This window comes from Hemiscyllium ocellatum, chromosome 1, assembly GCF_020745735.1.
Source record: "Hemiscyllium ocellatum isolate sHemOce1 chromosome 1, sHemOce1.pat.X.cur, whole genome shotgun sequence".
NCBI lineage: Eukaryota > Metazoa > Chordata > Chondrichthyes > Orectolobiformes > Hemiscylliidae > Hemiscyllium > Hemiscyllium ocellatum.
This window is the reverse complement of record NC_083401.1, coordinates 76,460,400-76,482,683: the sequence shown is the minus strand read 5'-3', so window position 1 is coordinate 76,482,683 and position 22,284 is coordinate 76,460,400. Positions and strand designations below refer to the sequence as shown.

General features: G+C 43.2%; 1 protein-coding gene across 1 annotated transcript in view; it reads left to right on the top strand.

The window, feature by feature from the left end:
- The first annotated feature begins 275 nt into the window (after positions 1-275).
- The window catches only part of dhx29 (DEAH (Asp-Glu-Ala-His) box polypeptide 29), a 125,110-nt gene continuing 103,101 nt past the window's right edge, over positions 276-22,284 (top strand). Inside the window, exons 1-2 of the mRNA XM_060822932.1 lie at positions 276-522; positions 14,916-14,995. Of these exons, the coding sequence (XP_060678915.1) occupies positions 357-522; positions 14,916-14,995 (246 nt within the window). The 5' untranslated portion in view covers positions 276-356. The remainder of the gene's footprint in view (positions 523-14,915; positions 14,996-22,284) is intronic.

The window sequence follows — 22,284 nt, the reverse complement described above, 5'->3', positions numbered from 1 at the left end:
ACAGAGTCATGCGATCCACACTCGTAATAACACAGATTAAACAGTCCGAATGTTCTTTTCCAATACTGGAGAGTTCCCAGAACATTGTTGGTGTCAGTCAATAAAGCCGATTCTATTTTGTGTTCATCCTACCATGTCAATCTTAAAGCAACACCTGCTGTCCGCCCCTAACCCACATCCGGCGCAGAATTTAGCGCGTAGATCAAAACGCACCGGTGTCTGTGACGTCATTTTCCCTCGACAACGGGGTAGATCACCGAAGTTCGGCGCATGCGTCTTGAGCTCTCACCGGCCCCGTCTCTGTCCAAGCGCGAGCCCCTGCCGTTAACTTTCTCCAGCCGCTCGCGGGAGACGGAATGGGGGGGAAGAAGAAGAAGAAGCGAGCCGAGGCTGCAGCGGTGGCGGCCGCAACGGCAGCGGTTCGACTCCCACGTCCGGATGGAGCGCAGCCCGAGGGCGAGAAGAAAAATCAGAGCCTGCGGCCGGCGGCTGCCAAACCGAGCACGAAGGAGGTTAAAGCAGGTGATGTAGCTGCCGTCTGCTTATCTCTGTCTGAATATTGCTGCTTAGGGTCCGCGAGCAAACCCACTGGGCAGGTTGTCACTCAGTTGCTGAGCAGCCTGATGGAGTGTGTTTTAGGAGCTGGGGTAGGTTGATATGCACTCGGGAATGTGACTGGGAGGTGGTGATGGACTGAAGATAAGAATGATTTGATTTATTTATTATTGTCGCATATATCTAAGTACAGTGAAAAGTTTCATTTTTCGTGCAGTACAGGCAGGTCATAACGTACAAAGATCGTAGGGTGCTTGAACAGAGCGAGGAGTACAGCTGCAAACAAGATGCACACAAAGCAAGATCAACGTTAGGTTTGAAATTTGAGAGATCCATTCAGAAGTCTTATAACAACAAGAAGCTATTGTTGAACTTGTTAGTATGTGCGTTTAAGCTTTCGTATCTTTTGCTTGACAAGAGGCTGGAAATGATTATAATTGGGGGCAAGGGCTTTCTTGATGTTGCCTGTCTTTCTGTGTGGCAGTGAGATGTGTAGGTGGAGTCAGTGGGTGAAAGGTTGGCTTGAATGGGTGGCACTGTTGCATGAGCCACCCAATAATACAATGGTGTATTATTGCTAATGGATCTTATGGGTCATATATTTTACTTTGAAGTGTGTTTTTGAAATGTGTGTGACACTGGCAAGGTGAACAATATATGCCCATCCCTAATTGTCTTTCAGGAGGTGAGTCACCTCTTTAAACTGCTACGCTTCATACAATGTCATAGAGTCATACGGCATGGAAACAGACTCTTCAGTCCAACCAGTCTCTGCTGACCATAATCCCAAACTAAACTAGTTAGTACAGAAACAATCCTGTTATGTAAAAGTATTGGAAAACCTCTTTCATGTCCCATGTTTTTTAAGCTATCGATCCGATAAATCTGAAACTGTTGACTGTGTATGTGACTGATCAGCTTGGTTTAGGGTAAATTTGTGTGCTGTTGCTTTGAGAAGCACAATATCAGATGACTAAACTCACTCCATTCAGTAGTAATTTTCACTAGCTTTCTATGTGGTGCTGAAGTTAGAGCAACTTATAGATGCAGGGCTTATACCCAAAACATCAACTCTCCTGCTCTTCAGATGCTGTCTAATCTGCTGTGCTTTTCCAGCACCAACCTTTTCGAGTCTGATTCTCCAGCATCTGCAGTCTTAGTTTTCTCCACCTTTGTAGATACTGCATTAAGGCCCTGCAAGGCAGATGGTTCAGCTGCTATCGAATTTCAGATCAATCACTATCCAATTCTAAATTCTGGTGACAGTGGCTCACCCAGGGAGGTAGGATTGACTAAGTTCCTAGGCACGAGTGAAACTATAGGGATAAACCATTTGTGGTGGGGGGTTTCTGTGATTAGGGTTACAGACCGATGTTTCTCCAGCTACAGAATCTCGTGTGATATATTTCCTTTCTAGTGCTTGTTATATAAAGGGTTAATTTTGTAAGGCACCATATTTTTCCTGTATGTCTTGTTTTATTCAAGAATGAGTGTCTGTATGTATCTGGAATTTTAAAGCGTGTTATAATAGTGCATTAGTCATCCAAATTTCCCTTTGTCATTTGAAGATAACTATATTTTAACAAATAGTTATCTTGCTGCTTATGAGAAAATCTGGCACAAACTGCTTCTGGCCTGAATAGCAGTTGGCTGTTTGAGCTGCAGGCTTAATTATCAGCACATTCTTTTAATTTCAATCACCCAAAAAGTTTGGCAGTTTGAGGGTCTCGGATTTTTGAATGAGGGCAATATCAGAAGTGGCTAATGAATGATGGAGGAGGCTTGAAGAGCAGAATGGTCTCCTTTTAACTTTGTCTCTGAGTGTAAAAGTAGGATAATATTGCTGAAATTGGACAGGATATTTGTAAGATTGGAACTAGGGGTGTTAATCTCCTTTTGTTTTTAATCTCTGGTGGTTCCTTTGACAGCTGAGAGATGATGATGAAGGGGCATTGGCATAGTCATCTTCAGTTGTGTTGGCACCGTAGAGTGGCAAATCCACTGTTGGTGGGTCTGGCACTTGGGGCATCGAGGCATTGTGAAGAAGTTGTGACATAGGTTTTACAGTATTGTTGTATGTCAGCTCAGGACTCGTGGTGGTGGAGGGATCAAGTCTTGAAATGGAGCCTTGGGTAAAGAACAAAGATAAATTTTTAAGTTATCCAAATTGTGCCAGAGTGTGCGATATTCAAAGCTTTTCACTGTATTTTTCACTTGAATGCAAGTGACAATAAATTATTGAAATCAAAGTATTACATATATAGAGTCATATAGCAGGGAAACAGACCCCTTGGTCCAACTCATCCATGCTGACTATCATCCCAAACTAAATTAATCCCAGTATTTCCTGCATTTAGCCCATACCCCTGTAATCCTTTGCTATTCATGCACCTGTCCGAATGTCTTTTAAATATTGTAACTGTACATATGATCATGTGGAACAGGAGTAATCCAGTCTACTCCATCAGTTGGTAACTTGAAGTCCACATTCTCACCTACCTCCATTCTCCTTTCACTGCTCGTTTAACAAGAATTGACCTATCTGTGCCTTAAAAATATTCAATGATTCTGTTTCCACCACTTATCAGATGTGTTCCGAAGAATCAGAACCCTCAAAAAAAATTGTCCTATTTCAGTTGTATGTAGTTTCTTCAAATCTCTTCCATCAGGCAGAAGAGATAAAAACTTGAAAACCCGTACCAACAGATTTGAGAACAGCTTCTTCCCCACTGTTATCAGAATTATGAATGTATCTCTCATGTATTAAAGTTATTCTTTCTCTACACCTTCTCTGTAACTCTAACACTCTACTCTCCAGGCTATTCTATTACCCTGATGAACTTAGGTAAAATATGATTTGTCTGGATAGGATGCAAACACTACTTTTCATTGTATATTAGTACATATGACAATAATAAATAAAAAAGTCAAAATGCTGTTTTTGAATCAGTTGCCCCTTTGTTCAATAGCATCGTGGTCAGCATAGATATGATAGGCTGAAAGGCCTGCATCTGTGCTGTAGTATTTTGCATCAGTATTTACTGTGGAAAAGGACATTGAAGATATAGGATATAGGGAAATAGATGGTGACATCTTGAATGTCTAGATTACAGAGGAGGAAGTTCTGGATGTCTTGAAACACAAAAAAGTGGATAAATCCCCAGGACCTGATCAGGTGTACCCTAGAACTCTGTGGGAAGCTAGGGAAGTGATTGCTGAGCCTCTTACTGAGATGTTTGTATCATCTATAGTCACAATGAGGTACCGGAAGACTGGAGGTTAGCAAACATGGTGCCACTGTTTAAGAAGGGCGTTAAAGACAAGCCAGGGAACTATAGATCAATGAGCCTGACCTCAGTGGTGGGCAAGTTGTTGGACGGAATCCTGAGGGACAGGGTGTACATGTATTTGGAAAGGAAAGGATTGATTAGGGATACTCAACATGGCTTTGTGTGTGGGAAATGGTGGCTCGCAAACGCGATTGAGTTTTTCGAAGAAGTGACAAAGAGGACTGATGAGGGCAGTGTGGTAGATGTGATCTATATGGACTTCAGTTCCCTATGGGAGACTGGTTAGATCTCATGGAATACAGGGAGAGCTAGCCATTTGGATACAGAACTGGCTCAAAGGTAGAAGACAGAGAGTGGTGATGGAGGGTTGTTTTTCAGATTGGAGGTCTGTGACCAGTGTAGTGCCACAAGGATCAGTGCTGGGTCCACTATTTTTCATCATTTATGCTCACTTCCAAATCATTTATATAAGAGGTATAGTTAGGAAGTTTGCAGATGACACCAAAGCAAGTGGTGTAATGGGCAGCGAAGTAGAGGATTTCAAGGGGATTACAAGGAGGTCTTGATCAGATGGGTCAATGGGCTGAGATGTGGCAGATGGAGTGTAATTTAGATAAGTGTGAGGTACATATATTTTGGGAAAGCAAATCTTAACAGGGCTTATACACTTAATGGTAAGGTCCTTGGGAGTGTTGCTGAACAAAGAGACCTTGGACTGCCAGTTATTAGCTCCTCGAAAGTGGAGTTGCATGTAGATAGGATAGTAAAGAAGGCATTTGGCATGCTTTCCTTTATTGGTCACAGCACTGAGTACAGGAGTTGGTTGGGTTGCTTTTTAAAGGTCATGTTGCGGCTGTGCAGGGTATTGGTTTGGCCACTGTTGGAATATTGCGTGCAATTCTGGTCTCCTTCCTATTGGAAAGATGTTGTGAAATTTGAAAGAGTTCGGAGAAGATTTACAAGGGTGATGCCACGGTTGGAGGATTTGAGCTATAGGGAGAGGCTGAACAGGCTGGGGCTGTTTTCTCTGGAGCATCGGAGGCTGAGGAGTGACCTTACAGAGGTTCAAAAAGTCATGAGGGACATGGATAGGATAAATAGACAAAGTCTTTTCCCTTGGATGGGGGAGTCCAGAACTAGAGGGCATAGGTTTAGGATGAGAGGGGAAAGATATAAAAGAGACCGAAGGGGCAACTTATTCACACAGAGGGTGGTATATGTGTGGAATGAGCTACCGGAGGAAGTGGTGTAGGCTAGTACAATTGCAACATTTAAAAGACATCTGGATGGGTATATGTACAGGAAAGGTTTTGGAGGGATATGGGTCGGGTACTGGCAGGTGGGGCTGGATTTTGTTGGGATATCTGATTGGCATGGACAGATTGGACCAAAGAGTCTGTTTCCATGTTATACATCCTCCCATAAGGGGAAACATCCTGTACACCTCAATTTTGATTATTTTATTCAAGTTGCCTATTAATCTTCTAAATTCAGCTGATACAAGGCAATTCTGTCCACTCTTTGCACTGGCCTCCAGTTTGAAAAGCAACCCTGCACCACCATCCTCTGTCTCTTACCTTACAGTCAGTTCTGTATCCAAATATTTTTATTGAAAAAGGGATTTTTAAAATTCCATTAAACCAAAAACAATACAAATCAAAACAATACAAAAAGAACAGAACTACACTCATGTATATATGCATGTAAATAAAGAATATGGCTCAGCGTGGCAACACAATAACTCTCGATTATCGAGATGGTTAACTTGCACATATTCATATGTTCATAATTCTTCCTGTCAGGATGTTAGGTTCATTAAACACAACCATCATGGCTATACAAAAGCTGTTATTAGCGTGGTACATGAGTCTGTGTCCAGGTAATCCAAAAAGGCTGCCATGTCTTATAAAAGTTCTCAGTTTTTTTTGGTCTACCATACTTGTAAGAAAATCCAGATAAATATGCTCCATGACTAACTTATGCCAACCTGACAGACCTGGGGTGTTTTCAGACACCCAACATAGCAAAATATTTTTCCTTGTGCAGAAAGTAAGGATTTTGAAAAGTTTTTTTCCTCTGTGTTGAGAGGAAGTACACTGGGCAGGCCCCGGCAAAGAGAGACCAGGTCCATTTCCAATTCTGTCCCTAAGATCCTCTCTATTTCACCTATCACAGCGTTCCATATAATCGATGCCCTTGGTCCTACCACAGGCAAAGAGTGAGAGTACCCATACTCGTCTTGCATGTGAGACATGTTGAGGATACTCCCATTTGGAATTTTGAAAGGCGATTTGGGGCCAGATGGACTTTGTAGAGAATCTTCATGGGCCCTGTTACAAATTAAACTCTTAATTTTAAATATTAGTCTGGTGAATATTCTCTGGACTTCCCCCCAACACATTGACATTTCTTCTGAAAATAAGGTGACCAATACAACACACAATTCTTCAGGTTCAGGTCTCACCAGTGCCCTGTATTACTAAAGCGTCACCTCCCTCCTTACATATTCAAATTCCCTTGCAATTAGTGATGAAGTTGTATTTACTTTCCAAATCACTTGCTGCACCTGCATACCAAATCATGCATGAGGACACTTGGGTCCCTTTCCATTGCTTGGTCAGGCTTGTGTGTGTCTTGGAGGGAAGGTTGCTAGTAGTGGTAGCACATTCACTGTGTTAGCCTTTTACGTTTCAAAGTGGTTGAAGTCCATGGTTTTGGGAGGTGCTGTTAAGGAGACTTGATGAGTTGCTGCACAGCATCTTCCGCAATACATGTTGTGTAATTGGTCAGTTTTCATGTCTAGTTGACCCCAACACTCAGGCAATAAAATCCAACCCTTTGCTCGTACTACACACTTGCTGCTGAATACTGTTGTTTTGCTGCAAACCTATTGAGGAATAGCTATTTTCTTCTCAAGGTGTTCAGTTGTTATGCACACCTTTGAAGTAGGTGAGACTGAAACCCTGACCTCGTGGCCAAGAGGTAGAGACCTATCACTATGTCAGAAGGACCCACTTAGAATCATAGTACAGCAAGCCATTGTACCTCTACAAGTCAACACATGATGTCAAGGCTGCCATCTTGCTGTATGTGCTGCATTCCTGCCAATATTGCAACGGAGTTTCAAAAAGGAACAGTAGATACACAGCCCAAGTCAAACTTAAAAGTTGTTATCTTGCAGAACAAAGAAATAATTATGCAGCGTTTGGAGAGTTCAAGATATTCAACAAATAATGTAGATTGGAGGAAGCTGTCTACTCAGTTTAGACAGACGTCTATATAAGTGATTTGTATGTGAACATAGGAGGTATGGATAGTAAGTTTGCAGATGACACCAAAATTGGAGGTGGAGTGCATAGCGAAGAACGTTACTTCGGTGTAAAATGGGATCTTGATCAGGTGGGCCAATAGACCGAGAAGTGGCAGATGGAGTTTAATTTAAAAATGAATGTGAGGTACTGCATTTTGGAAAGGCAAATCAGGGCAGAACCTATGGAACATAGAAAAGTACAGCACAGAACAGGCTCTTTGTGCTGAGGTTTAATCCTATTGTAAAATGTAATAACTTAACCTACACACCCCTAACTCACTGCTATCCATGTCCAGCAGTCGCTTAACTGTCCCGAATGACACTGCTTCCACCACCACCGCTGGGAACGCATTCCATGTATTCACAACTCTCTGCATAAAGAACCTACCTCGGACGCCTCCTCTATACCTTTCTCCTAATATCTTCAAACTATCACCCCTCGTACCAGTCGATCCTCCCTGGGGAAAAATATATGGCTCTGACTGTATCTGTTCCTCTCGTTATCTTGTATACCTTGATCAGGTCTCCTCTCTTCCTCCTCCTCTCCACAGAGAAAAGTCCGAGTTTAATCAATCTTTCTTCATAAGGCAAGCCCTCCAGTCCAGGCAACATCCTGGTAAAACTTCTTTGCACCCTCCCCAAAGCCTCTGTATCTTTCCTATCGTAGGGCAACCAGAACTGGACACAATATTCCAAGTGTGGTCTCATCAGAGACTTGTACAGCTGTAGCAAAACCTCTCAATTCTTAAGCTCAATCCCCTGTTAATGAAAGCCAAAATGCCGTATGCTTTCTTAACAACCTTATCCACTTGGGTGGCAACTTTGAGGGTTCTATGTGCTTGCACACCCAGATCCCTCTGTTCTTCCACACTGCCAAAAATCCTGTCTTTAATCCTATATTCAGCCTTCCAAGTTCAACCTTCCAACATGCATCACTTTGCATTTATCCAGTTTGAACTCCATCTGCTATTTCTCAGCTCTGCTCTGCATCCTGTCTATGTCGCACTGTGACTATCAACAATACCTCCAATCTTTGTGTCATGTGCAAATTTACTAACCCACCCTTCAACCTCCTCATCCAAGTCATTTATGAAAACTACAAAAAGCAGAGGCCCAAGAACAGAGCCCTATGGGACCCCACTCAACACTGACCTCTGGGCAGAATACTTTCCATCTACACCCATACTCTGCCTTCTGTCAGCCAACCAATTCTGAATTCAGATAGCCAAATCTCCCTGTATCCCATACATCCTGGCTTGATGAATGAGCCTATCATGGGGAACCTTATCAAATGCCTTGCTGAAATCCATATACACCACATCCACCGCTTGATCTTTGTCGACCTGTCTTGTCACCTCCTCAGAGAACTCAATAAGATTTGTGAGGCATGACCTGCCCCTCACAAAGCCATGCTGACTGCCTTTGATCACACTATGCTTTTCCAAATAGTCATAAATCCTATCACTCAGAATTCTTTCCAAAACTTTGCTGACCACAGACGTAAGACTGACTGGTCTGTAATTGCCAGGGATTTCCCTATTACCCTTCTTGAAAAGAGGAATGACATTCGCTTCCTTCCGATTCCTCCGGTATGACTCCCGTGAAGAGTGAGGAGGCAAAGATCCTTGCCAGAAGTCTAGCTACCTCCTTCTTGCTTCCCTCAGCAGCCTAGGATAAATCTGGTCTGGCCCTAGGGACTTATCAATCTTAATGTTTTCCAAAATTTCCAGCACATCAACTTTATTGATCTTGATCTAGTCAAGCCTGTATCCCAGCTCCTCAAAGTTTTCATTCACAACAAGGTCCTTTTCCTTCGTGAAAGCCGAATCACAAAACCTATTTAGGGCTTCCCCTATCTGCTCAGACTCCATGCACAGGTTCCCTCCGCTATCCCTGTTCAGCCCTACCGTCTCCCTGATCATTCTCTTATTCTTCACGCATGAGTAAAACGCCTTTGGATTCTCCCTAATCCTCCTTGCCAAGTCTTTTTCGTGTCCCCTCCTGACTCTCCTCATTATACACTTAATGGTAAGGTCCTGGGGAGTGTTGTTGAGCAAAGAGACCTTGAAAGTGGAGTCACTAGTAGACAGGATAGTGAAGAAGGTTTTTAATATCCTTGCCTTTATTGATCAGAGTATTGAGTATAGAAGTTGGGAGGTCATGTTGCGGTAGTACAGGACATTGGTTGGACCACTTTTGGAATAATGCATGCAATTCTGCTCTCTCTGCTAAAGGAAGGCTGGTGTGAAACTTGAAAGGGTTCAGAAAAGACTTACAAGCATGTTGCCAAGGTTGGAGAGTTTTAGCTGTTGGGACAGACTGAGTAGACTGGCGTTATTTTCCCTGGGTGCAGAGGGATGACCTTTGCAAAAGTTTATGAAGTTATAAGAGGCATGGGTAGGGTAAGTAGACAAGGTCTTTTCCCTGGGGTGGGTAAGTCCAGAACTAGAGGGCATAGGTTTAAGGTGAGAAGGGAAAGATTTAAAACAGACCCAAGAGGCAATTTTTTCACGCAGAGGGCCGTGCATGTATGGAATGAGCTGTCAGAGGAAGTGATGGAGGCTGGTACAGTTACAATATTTAAAAGGCATCTTGTTGGGGATATGGAATAGGAAGGGTTTAGACGGATATGGGCCAAATGCTTGCAAATGGGACTAGATTTATTTAGGATATCTGGTCGGCATAGACCAGATAGAATAAAGCTGTATGCCTCTATGATCATCTGATCAAGATCCCTTTGTACTCTGAGGAATCTTCTTTGTTGTCCATTCCACCTCCAATTTTGATGTCATCTGCAAACTTACTAACTATACCTCCTATGTTCACATCCAAATCATTTACATAATTGATGAAAAGCAGTGGACCAAGCACTGATCCTTGTGGCACATCACTGGTGACTGGCCTCCAGTTTTGAAAAGCAACCCTCCACCACCTTAGAATCAGTTCTGCATCCAAATAGCTCATTTTCCCTCTATTCTGTGATCTAACCTTGCCAACCAGTCTACCATGAAGAACCTTGTCTATATCCTTACTGAAGTCCACTGTTCTGCCCCCATCAATCCTCTTCCTTACTACTTCAAAAAGCTCAGTCAAGTTAGTGAGACATGATTTCCCGCACACAAACACTGTCCTAATCACTCTTAGCCTTTCCAAATACACGTAAATCCTGCTCTCCAGCAATTTGCCTACCACTGATGTCAGGCTCACCCTGTAGTTCCCTGGCTTATTTTTTATCCACCTTTCTTAAACAGTGGTACAACATTAACCATTTTACAGTCTTCCAGCCCCTGTTGCTATCGATGACACAAATATCTCAGCAAAGGGCCCAGCAATTCCTTCCCTTGCTTCTCACAGAGGTCACGGGTACACTTGATCAGGTTCCTAGGATTTATGCACGCTGACGCGTTTTAAGACATTCAGCATCTTGTCTTCTGTAAAATGGACATTTTTCAAGATGTCGCTATTTATTTTTCCATGTTCTCTATCTTCCATATCCTTCTCCACAGTAAACGCTAATGCAAAATTACTTGTTTAGTATCTTGCCTCATCTCCTGTGATTCCACACACCGTCAGCCTTGCTGATCTATAAGGAGCCCTATTCTCTCCTTCGTTACTCTTTTGTCCTCAATGTATTTGTATAATCTCTTTGGATTCCCCTTAACCCTATTTGCCAAAGATATCTCATGTCCTTTTTTTGCCCCTCCTGATTTCCCTCTTAAGTATACTCTGGCGTTTACACAGCTGGTTCTGATATAATGCAATATTTCCATTCTCGTGCCATTTCGCATGACAAGCAAATCACCATTTAATAGCCATTTAAAGTAATGGGACCAGAAAACATTATAGCCAATACAGATGAGCAAAGTTTGTGAGCTGAAAATAACAGTCTCTAAATTCTTCAATTGTGTTAAAGCCAATTCACATTCAAGAAACTTGTGTTATAGCTGAACCAACTGTTTTCTTAGGATCCACTCGATTTCTGTTGTCCATACCTGACATAGACCATCCTTCTTCTTCTTGACCAAAAACTTATTTCCTCTAGAAATCCAACATTCCCTACGCCAACCAGCCTTGCCCATCACCTTTACAGAAACATACCATCTCTACTCTACCATTTTCTCATTTTTGAAGGCTCCCATTTTCCAGCTGTCCCTTCACCTGTGAGCATCCATCCCTAATCAACGTTTGAAAGTTCTTGCCTAATACAGTCAAAAGTAGCCTTCCTCCAATTTAGAAGTTTAACTATTGGATCCATTCTATCCTTTTTTATCACTTTTTTAAAAAAAAACTAATAGTGTGTTATGGTCACTGGCCCCAAAATGCTCCCCCACTTACACCCCGTTTACCTGCCCTGCCTAATGTTCCAGAGTAAGTCAAGTTTTGCACCTTCTCTAGTAGGTACATCGCCATATTGTATAAGAAAATTTTATGTACACACTGAACAAATTCCTCTCTATGCAACCCTTAACACCATGGCAGTCCTGGACATCCCAGTCCTATGTTCCCAAACCATATCCTGAGTTCATCTGCATTTCCTGTTAGGCCTCTTTTATTAAAATAAATGCAGTTTAGTTTATCAGTCCTACCTTGTTCTCTGTTTTGTTCATGCCTGTTCTGCCTGTTTGACTTGCACCTTTTATCAACTGTACCAGTTTCAGGCTGATCTGTTTCCTCGCTATAAACGGCCAGACAATCGCACGCATATCCCCGCTAGTTTAAATCCTCCCAAACAGCTTGAGCAAATCTCCCCACCAATATATTCATCCCCTTTGAATTCAGGTGCAATCCATCCTTCTTATCCTGGTCACTTCTACTCTAGAAGAGATTTCAATGATCCAAAAATGTGAATCCTTCTCTTATGCACCATCTCCTCAGCCACCCACTCATCTGTTCTATCCTCCTATGTCTACTGTCAGTAGCTGGTGGCATCAGGAGTAATCTAGATATTACTACCCTTGAGGGACCTACTTTTAAAATTCCTGCCGAACTTCCTATATTCCTCGGAATCTCATCTTTTTCTTTTTCTATGTCATTAGTTCTAATGTGTACAACAACTCCTGCTGCTCCCTCTTCCCTTTTCAGAATATTCTGCACCCTCTCCAAGGTATCCTTGATCCTGGCTTCAGGGAGGCAATGCACCGTTCTGATGTCTTGCTGTCAGCTGGAGAAATGTTTGTCTGTGCCTCTGATTAGAGAGTCCCACATCACAATGGATCACTTGGAACCTGACATAACCCTTGTTACATTCGAGCCAGTCTCAGTACCAGAAACCTGGTTGTCAGTACCACTTTGCCCTGAGAGTCCCTCACCCCTACATTTTCCCAAGCAGCATACTTGTTTGTGATGGGGATAGCCACGGCTACCTTTTCTGAAGGTCATTTACCTGACGGTATCTCCCTCCCTGCAACTACCATTTATCACACCCCCTCTCTCCTGTAACCTCCTCTAACTGCCACTCTAACCGATCCAAGTGATCCAGTAGGATGTCCTGGAAACTTCCTGCCAACATAATTATCAATAATATGGAAGCTCTTCCTAATCTCTCACATCCAACAAGAAGAGCACATCACTCTATTAAAGGTCATCTTTGCTCCTTGGAGCAGGAGAATCGACGTTTCGGGCATAAGCCCTTCTTCAGGAATCCGGCTTATGCCCGAAATGTCGATTCTCCTGCTCCTTGGATGCTGCCTGGCCTGCTGTGTTTTTCTAGCACCGCATTTTTCAACTCTGGTCTCCAGCATCTGCAGTCCTCACTTTCTCCTAGTCCATCTTTGCTTCTTCACAATCTGCAGACCACGAAAGTAGCACAGTCTTACTGCTCTAAAAACACTGCTACAGGCTGTCTTGGTACCTATTTTTTTTTAAGGTTTAATCAAGAGACCAAATCTCAATAATATATAATCAAAAAAGAACCCACTCTAATCAGTATTGTAGATTTAGAAAAATAAATAATGTTTCACTTTAAAACTAGCCACTTAATTGCTTCCCTGCTGTGAACTCCCTCACACAGGTTTTTTTCCGGGGTTGGCTGTGAATATCGCTGTTTATTTATTTTTCTAAGAATGAACTCCAATGTCCAGAGACACTTGAAACTAAACAGCAAAGGCAACAGCTGTGTAGATTCATTGCTGGGTCAGACAGCAGTGTAAGGTCTCTTTCTCCATTTGAATCACTTTCCTTGGGGTCACTACCTTTAATCTTATTGAAGTGTCGTTTTGATCTGTTCTCGCTCAAGTTTCACAACAATGTAATGGCTTATAGAACATTTATTACTGCTCTTAGAATTCAAGGAAATCAGTTCCAACATTGAAATATCTCAAAAATGGAGCAGCTTGACGGTTGTTCAAAGTGCACCCATCAAGGCCTGTGAAAAGTTTTCCATCACAATCTTTACCAGAGCCTTCGCTGATAATGGGACTGTCTTTGGTAAATTAGGAGGTAGTTGCTCGCTCCAATGCTGTTGGGATCAGACTTGCTGTTACTGCCACACTTATGTATATAGCTGGTCAGTGATAACACTGAGGCTGCTGATAATGGGGAATTCATTAGTAAGTAATGCCGCTCACAAGACACTGTTTTGGACAACTTGAGCAAATTCAGAATGTAACTGGGTAAGATAACCTTAAATTGAGATTGCACTCAATTTTGGTCACTTAACTTGGCTGTCAGCTTGCGTTATGAAGTCCATGTACAAAGTTCATAATCTTAACATTTTTATATTGGCACCGTACGATGACGCATATCTTGAAAACTCTCTTTTTTAATATGTTAAACCAACAAAGCCTCTGACGCTTTGTAAATTTTGAGATTGTACAGTTGACAAGGACTGGAACTTTATACTGCATAATATCGCATGTTGCAAGGGTTACATTCCCACACAACTTTGTAAATGACTAACGTGATTTATAATGGGTGTTAATAGGATACATTTTAATCATCCAAAATTTTGATATGTACAGTCATAGTCATAGAGATGTACAGCATGGAAACAGATCCTTCGGTCCAACTCTTTCATGACGACCAGATATCCCAACCCAAACTAGTTCCACCTGCCAGCATCCAGCCCATATCCCTCCAGTACACATTGAAAGAAAGTTTCTCTTGAATTTTGTTTTTTATTGCACAACAAGATGTTATACTGGAGGAATAGTATGATAAAGTAAAAGAGTTATACAATTTGTCACATTATTACATGGAGAACCATGAGGGATAATGATGTGGGCCCACATGAAGCGTACCACTTATAAAATGTGCAGTGTGCATTTTGCATCAGAAATACAGTTTTGTATTAACATCAGTTTTATTTTTTGAGTCGCTTTTTCATTTTTTTTGACGTCTGCAAGTATGTTTTTTCCTCAAATCACCAGGTGAGTAAACTTTAGATATGTAATGGGTGAAATGGTGTATGGAATGTTTTGTGTGCGGAGGCTAATTTGTAAAAGGCGAAGATGAGAATGGCAGCGTTTTTTGCTGTTACTCATTACTGCTAAAATGTTCATTTATGTGTCTTCAAGGCTTAAAAGCTTTACTTAACATTGAATTAGTTAATTCATCATCACTTGCAGAGCTGCAAGCATCGAGGCCATTATTTTAAGTTATTGGAGAATTCCTTCACTTTTAGTTTTTTTATATAGCGTGTGACAGGAAATGTGTTATAGTGGTATATTTTATCTTTGGAACCACTGTTGTAATAGAAATCTAATCCACTGGACTATATTTTCTGAGAGTTCAACTAATACTTTTCTTCTCTTTATTTTTAGGCCCAAAGACATATAGCTTTGGCACAACCTCATCTAATGAATTGAATACTGCTGGAAATTTGGATAGATCCATTCCTAAGGTGATCATGTGCATATTTTTAACTTTTTGAATTAATATTCTATCTTTCACAGAATATAGGCAGTATTGGCTGGACCATTTATTATCCAAGGTTTGTGCGAAGATTTGTAGCTCGGGTGCTCGTTGTTGTGGTTCTAGGCGACATCGTTTGCAACAAAAACTTCCAGCTCGACGAACAGAACCACAACATTTATTATCCATTTCTAATTTCTTGCAGAAGAAGATGGCAAGTTACTTTCTTGAGCCATTACTCTCCTTGGGGTGCGGGGATACCTACAGTGATGTTGGGAATGAAGTTCCAGGATTTTGTCTTGGCACTAATGATAGATGGCCAATTTCTTATAATCATAGAATCCCTACAAAGTGGAAACAGGCCCTTCGGCTCAGCAAGTCCACACCGACCGTCCGAAGAGTAATCCACCCAGACCCATTCTCCTCCCCTATTACTCTACATTTATCCCTGACTAATGTGTCTAACCTACACATACCTGAACACAATTGGCAATTTAGCATGGCCAATTCACCTAACCTGCACATCTTTGGATTGTGGGACACTGGGAGAATGTGCAAGCTCCACACAGACATTTGCCCAAGGCTGGAATCGAACCTAGGTCTCTGGTGCTGTGAGACAGCAGTGCTAACCACTGAACCATCATATTGCCCCAGAGTCATTGAGTCACACAGCATGGAAACAAGTATAGTCTTCAAGATGATAGGCAACTTGCTGAGGTGGTGATATTCCCAGGTCTCTGCTGCTCTTGGTCTTAATGGCTTTAAAAAATGCTGTCATTTGAGCTTTGGTGAGTTACTGCAGTGCATTGTGTACATGGTGCACACCTGTGCTACTGTGCATTGGTGGTGGAGGGAGTGATTGGTGAAGACAGTGGATAGGGTGCCAGTCAAATTGGATGTTTTGTCCTGGATGGTATTGAGCTTGTTGAGCATTGTAGGAGCTGGACTCATCTCAGCAAGTGGAGAGTATATGATCACACTCACTGTGGATATTTCTTGTTGGTGGTAGATAAGCACTGGCAGGGAGACTGGAGCCAAGTTGCTTGCTCAAGAATTCCTAGTTGGTGAGCTGCTCTTATGCTCATCACCTGTCTATTGGGTCTTCATCAAAAAGTTAAATGTGATTCACCTTTCATAAACATGTGATGGTTTTCCTTAAAAATCCACAATTATCCAAATGACTGCTAATTGTGGAAAGGATAGTCCAGGACCAATGTTAAATTACTGGTTAGTTGCTAGATTTGTTTTTGATTACATTTTGGAATAAATATTTACAATTTTCTGGCGTAATCCTTGAGTGTAAGGAGCACCAGAAAATTATGGTCACTACCTCTTATTGTACCATGACCTACCTCATACTCTTCCAATATCTCATGATTTATCAACTGTTTAGGCTGGCAACCTTTTACCTAATAATTTTGCAATTCAGTTTACTTACGATAGTTCCGTTCTCGTCCCACTGAAATTTGCCCTCCTTCACTTCAGTGTTTTTAGCTTGTTCCTTGTCTTTTAGAGAGCTAATGTAAATCTTATGATAACACAAACTTTTTGGCAATAGCGTTATGATAATTGATGTGTTTGTCCCTCAGAACATGCTCCACTAATAATTCTCTTTTCTCGATAGGCTGAAAGCTTAGAGTCAAGAAAATTCATATGAACACGTTTCTGAAACTCATCACTTTCTGCTCTTTGTTAATGGTATTGTACAGTTCTCGGTCTATATATTATATCCAACAGTGTAACCTTTCCTCTTTTTCTTAGCTGTAACCAAATAGATTCTGTTCCTGACCCATCAAAAACATCTTTTCCAGCACCACAATAATTTCCTCAGTCAGTATCGCTATACTTCTTTCTTGCTTTTCTTACCTGCTTTTCGCAATACTCTAGATGTAGCCTCACCAGCACCCGATAGAGCTGCAACATAACCTCCATATTTTTATACTCCATTCCTCTTGCAACGAAGGACAATATTCCATTTGTTGTCTTAATTACCTGCTGCAAATAACCTTTTGTGATTCATGCACAAGGACACCCAGGTCCTTCTACACAGCAGCATGCTGCACTTTTTCATCATTTAAATAATAGTTCATTTTGCTGTTATTCCTATCGGAATGGATGACTTCATGTTTACCAACATTGTACTCCATCTATCAGTCCCTTGCCCATTCACTTGACCTGTTTGTATCCCTTTGCGGACTTTGCTTGTCCTCTGCACACTTTTCTCTACCTCTCAGCTTAGTGTTATCTGTGATCTTTGCCACATTGATGGCCTGGGGTTGAAGTGTTCAGAGGCGGAAAATGAGGCGTTCTTTATCCAGGCGTCGGGTGGTGAGGGGGGAGGTGTGGGCGCAGGTTTTATAATTCTTGTGGTGGCAGGGGAAGGTACCAGAAGGGGAGGGTGGGTTGTTGGGGGTGTGGACCTGACCAGGTAGTCACAGAGAGAACGGTCTTTGCGGAAAGGGGTTGGGAGGGAAATATATCCCTGATGGTGGAGTCCATTTGGAGATGGAGGAAATGTCGGTGGATGATCCAGCTTACGTGGAGATTGGTGGGGTGGAAGATGAGGACCAGTTGGTTCTGTCCTTGTTGCTGTTGGAGGGGTGGGGTTTGTGGGTGGAGGTGCAGGACGTGGATGAGATGCTTTGGAGGGCATCTCCTTCTTCTTCTTTGAATCCTCCCACTTTCTCCAGATGAAAGGGGTAGCCATGGGCCCCAGCTATGCTTGTCTCTTTGTTGGCTTCGTAGAATAATCCATCTTGCGGAGTTACACTGGCACCACTCCCCACCTCTTCCTCCGTTACATTGATGACTGCATCGGTGTCAACTCATGCACTCGTGAGGAGGTTGAGCAGTTCATCAACTTCACCAACACATTCCACCCCTACCTTATGTTCACCCGGACCATCTCAGACACCTCCCTACCTCCTGCAAAAATGCCATACCGTATTCCCAATTCCTCCGCCTCCGCCGTATCTGCTCTCAGGAGGACCGGTTACACCACAGAACACACCAGATGGCCATTTCTTTAAAGACCATAATTTTCCTTCCCACATGCTTGAAGATGCCCTCCAACACGTCTCATCCATGTCCTGCACCTCCGCCCTCAAACCCCACCTCTCCATACGCAACAAAGACAGAACCCACCTGGTCCTCATCTTCCACCCTCCAAACCTCCGCATAAACCGCATCATCTGCTGATATTTCCACCACCTCCAAATGGACTCCTCCACCAGGGGTATATTTCCCTCCCCACCCCTTCCGCTTTCCGCAAAGACCATTCCCTCTGTGACTACCTGGTCAGGTCCACGCCCTCCCCTCCTGACATCTTCTCCTGCCATCGCAGGAATTGCAAAACCGGTGCCCACACCTCCCTCCTCACCTCCATCCAAGGCCCCAAAGGAGCTTTCCACATCTATCAAAGTTTCACCTGCACATCCACCAATGTCATTTATTGTATCTGTTGCTCCCGATGCGGTCTCCTTTACATTGGGGAGACTGGACGTCTTCTCGCAGAGCGCTTTGGGTGCGGGCATCCCAGAGAGGTTCCCTAATCAACCCCACTGCCATGTGGCCGAATGTTTCAACTCCCCCTTCCCACTCTGCTGAGGACGTGCAGGTCCTGGGCCACCTCCACTGCTGCTCTCTCACAACCCAACGCCTGAAGGAAGAACACCTCATCTTCCGCCTCAGAACACTTCAACCCCAGGCCATCAATGTGGACTTCACCAGTTTCCTCATTTCCCTTCCTCCCACCTTACCCTAGTTCCAACCTGCCAGCTGAGCACTATCCTTGTGACCTATCCTACCTGCCAACCTTCCTTCCCACCTATCCACTCCACCCTCCTCTCCGACCTATCACCTTCATCTCCATCTCCATATATCTATTGCACTCTTAGCTACCTTCTCTCCAGCACCATCACCTCCTATTTATCTCTCCAGCTCGGATGATCCTGTTTCATTCCTGATGAAGAGCTTTTGCCCGAAACGTTGATTTTCCTTCTCCTCGGATGCTGCCTGACCTGCTGTGCTTTTCTAGCACCACTCTAATCTAGACTCTGATCTCCAGCATCTGCAGTCCTCACTTTCGCCTATTTTGAAACACTCGCAACAGTACCTTTTTCACGTCTTTATGTCACCCGTCGATGTTTTGGGCTCTGTAGCTTCACCACAGACCAAGTGCCAGGGTGGTACAGGTGGTATACGAGACTCGGGTATTGTGATCCTGTATCAGTCTGGGGTCTGACTGATCGTGGTGTAGGTGGATCGAAGCCCCCGTTTTTTATTTTGATTTCTTTTTTTTATCCTAGTCTCTGGCCAGAGCCGGTTAGCAGTAGTTTGCTCAACTTATCACTGAAGAGTTGTAATACTTCGAGTGTCAGTGAAAATGTGAGTCTTGATGTCTTTTGGGCGAAAATTTCGAATCTTTCTATGCTGAGATATTTCATGAGGCTGTTGTTCAGGCCCAGCCACTTGCCTCGTGCGCTCATCATGAAGCCAAAGTACTTGGGTTCCAAGCTCCCTGTCATTCTGTTATCTTGGTGTTAAGGTGTTTATATTTCTCTCATTTCTCAGGCCATGCCATTTCCAGAGCTTTGCTGTAATTCTTGTACCACACCGTGACATCCACTACCGCGATCTTCGATCTTTCTTGTATATGAGATTGGGTTTCCATAGTGAGCCATCTTTTGCAAACAACCTGGGCTCAAAGTACAATGTCCAGCCGTACTTACTGATGTGCTTTTGCAGCTGTTCAGCTATCTTATTTTGGCATTTTATCAAGCGTTGTTGATAAATGGGCAGCATCCTGAAATGTGTGAGATGGTCCTGACTCCCATTTCACAGCTTCGGCAAATTTTGTTTCTGTTCGGTTTTCCCCTTGATAGGGTAGCTCTTGTCGAGTATAGATTACACCGCAAGAGCAAACTGTTTATAAACGGAGGATTTCTGATGAACTGCTGATTTCAGCCATGAGTTAGAGATTTTGTCATCTCTGAAATACTGGATGCCTGCCCCTTGGCATTCCAGCTTTTGCCACTTTCCAAATTCCCATTCTCTCTATCCTGCATACCTGTTAGGTGGTTTCTGTCGCTTGACGTCTGTCTCCTGGAGTGCTGGCATGATGGCCATTTTGGCTGCTAGGTAGGAAGCCTTCAATTTCTTTAGGGACTTTCGCGCAGTCCTGCAATAGTGTCTGTGTTGCATTGTCCTTTTTTTTTACTGAAAGGAGGCCTGAATTATCACATCACTGGACGTCTCAAGTGCCTCGCATTTGCAGACAATTGCGGATGGAATTTGCATCTCAAGTTTTGGTTTGCCAAGACCGCCGTTCCTATTGCTGGCATACAGGACTCCATCAGTGGTATGAGGTGGAAGGTGGAGGAATTCTTTTGTGGCATTATGGATGATCTTGTCCAGTTATATAAGTTTACACTGAGATGCTTCGATAGGATCAGATGGAAATACAGTCTGGGGATGACATGCATGTTAAGGATTTCCAGCCGTTGCCTTGGTCGGAGAGATGCTGCCTTTATTCTTTTAACCCAGGTCTTAAGCTTCTCCTCCCATTCTCCTTCTGACACATCTGCCCACGGGCACCCAGTTACTTCTTCATGTCATCTGGGGGTATATCGGCTGTGGATTCGTTTCGCGGTTTCGAGTTATCAAAGTGGTTCTATAAGAAGGTCTTCCTCTTAAACATACAGTGAAAGCCCTTCATCCTCAAGATGTTAATACTGAGACCCGTGTGGTCACAGTGTGACTGGAGCAGCTTCAGGTTCGTTTCGGTGTGGAGAAATCCCTCAGAAGGGATTTGTCATCCGCGAAGGCCAAAGTCAAACAGATGACTCTTCTGCCGCCCAGGGGCATGGCGACCCTTGAGTTGGCCTTCTCCAGGGAGCATACCAGAGGATCAGAGCGATGTTCAATAATATTGCTTTACGCCCCTCTGTGTTTATTGGGATGGTATATTTACCGTTCCCTTCCACCACGGTTTTGTTGCCAGTGTAGAGATCTTTGATCAGCCCTACAGAGGCTTCGGGATGTTGTGCTCTTTGTAAAGTTTTCAGTAGTAGCTTTGCCCAACCGAGTAGAGCACATTCACCAGATCAACAAGACAACTGCGAGGTCCTTGCAGTTATGCTTTGCTCCCTTAATGATGTTTTCGAGGATGACAATGTTTTCATTGCATCCGGGAGTGGCTGCTAAGAATCCCCTTTGCCTGTTGTTAATTTAGACTGTTTCACTGAGGTGTTTTGCCATTAATTTCATGAACAGTTGTAGTAGAACTGGACCAATAGTTATCAGCTGCCAGTTGTCAATGTTTTTCAGGAGGTCTTTATCCTCACACTTGGGAATCAAGACCGTCCGACTCTTTTTCAGTGATTTGGGTACTCTGCTTGATTTGAGCCATAGGGAGAAGTGGCGGGGTAGATAAGTTTCCTCCTCCTCATGGATTGATCGTATATCACTCGGTTTCAGGTCGTCTGGTCCCGTGGCACTGTGCTCGTCTATCCCCTTGATGGCTGCCTCCATCTCTTCTAACTCTATGGGTTTCACCAAGGATCGGTCATCTACATTCCTGGTGTATGGGGTATACTTACTGATATTTGATTTCTGGTTTGGTATCGACAGTTTCTCTCAGAAACATGCCTCCAGTTCCTCTTTTGAAAAGACAAGTGGATGAGGTCAGCGCCCCCATGATCTCGCCAGCTAGCTGGCGCCGTTTGATTTTGTAGAGCTCCTGTGTCGCTCTAAACAGCACTCTACCCACTGCCCATCTTTTCTTTGCCTCAGTATTGTTACCAGTTTTTTTTGTATTTTTTAGCCTGGTCTTTTTGAGGCTTCTTTCACTTTTTCTGTCTCTCCCTACTGTTCGTTAGTTCATCAATAATACTTTCCATCAGTCCTACCCCTAGGGCAAGAGTGTCCAGGTCATTCCTTGCGCTCAAGAGCTCCTCAGCTTGTGTTAACTAGTCATCTACGTCCCTATGCTTAAGGATTGAGGCCAGTGTTTTTCAGCTGGCTCTTTGGCGTGTGTTTTGATCATCGGCATTTTCCCAGATGTTCTCCCCCTCCGATTCGTGAGTGTTATGGTTGACTTGTTTGGAGTTTGGACCTCCGTTGATGTGTTCGCAAGGGTCCTGCATTTATCTGAGATTTGCTAGGGTATTTTCGTTTTAAGGATGCTGGCAATCGATTTATTAATAAATTTGCATCCTGTAAATCTCACTTCTCATTCTCTCAGGAGTGCCACCGTCACCTCTGACCATATGCGATCAC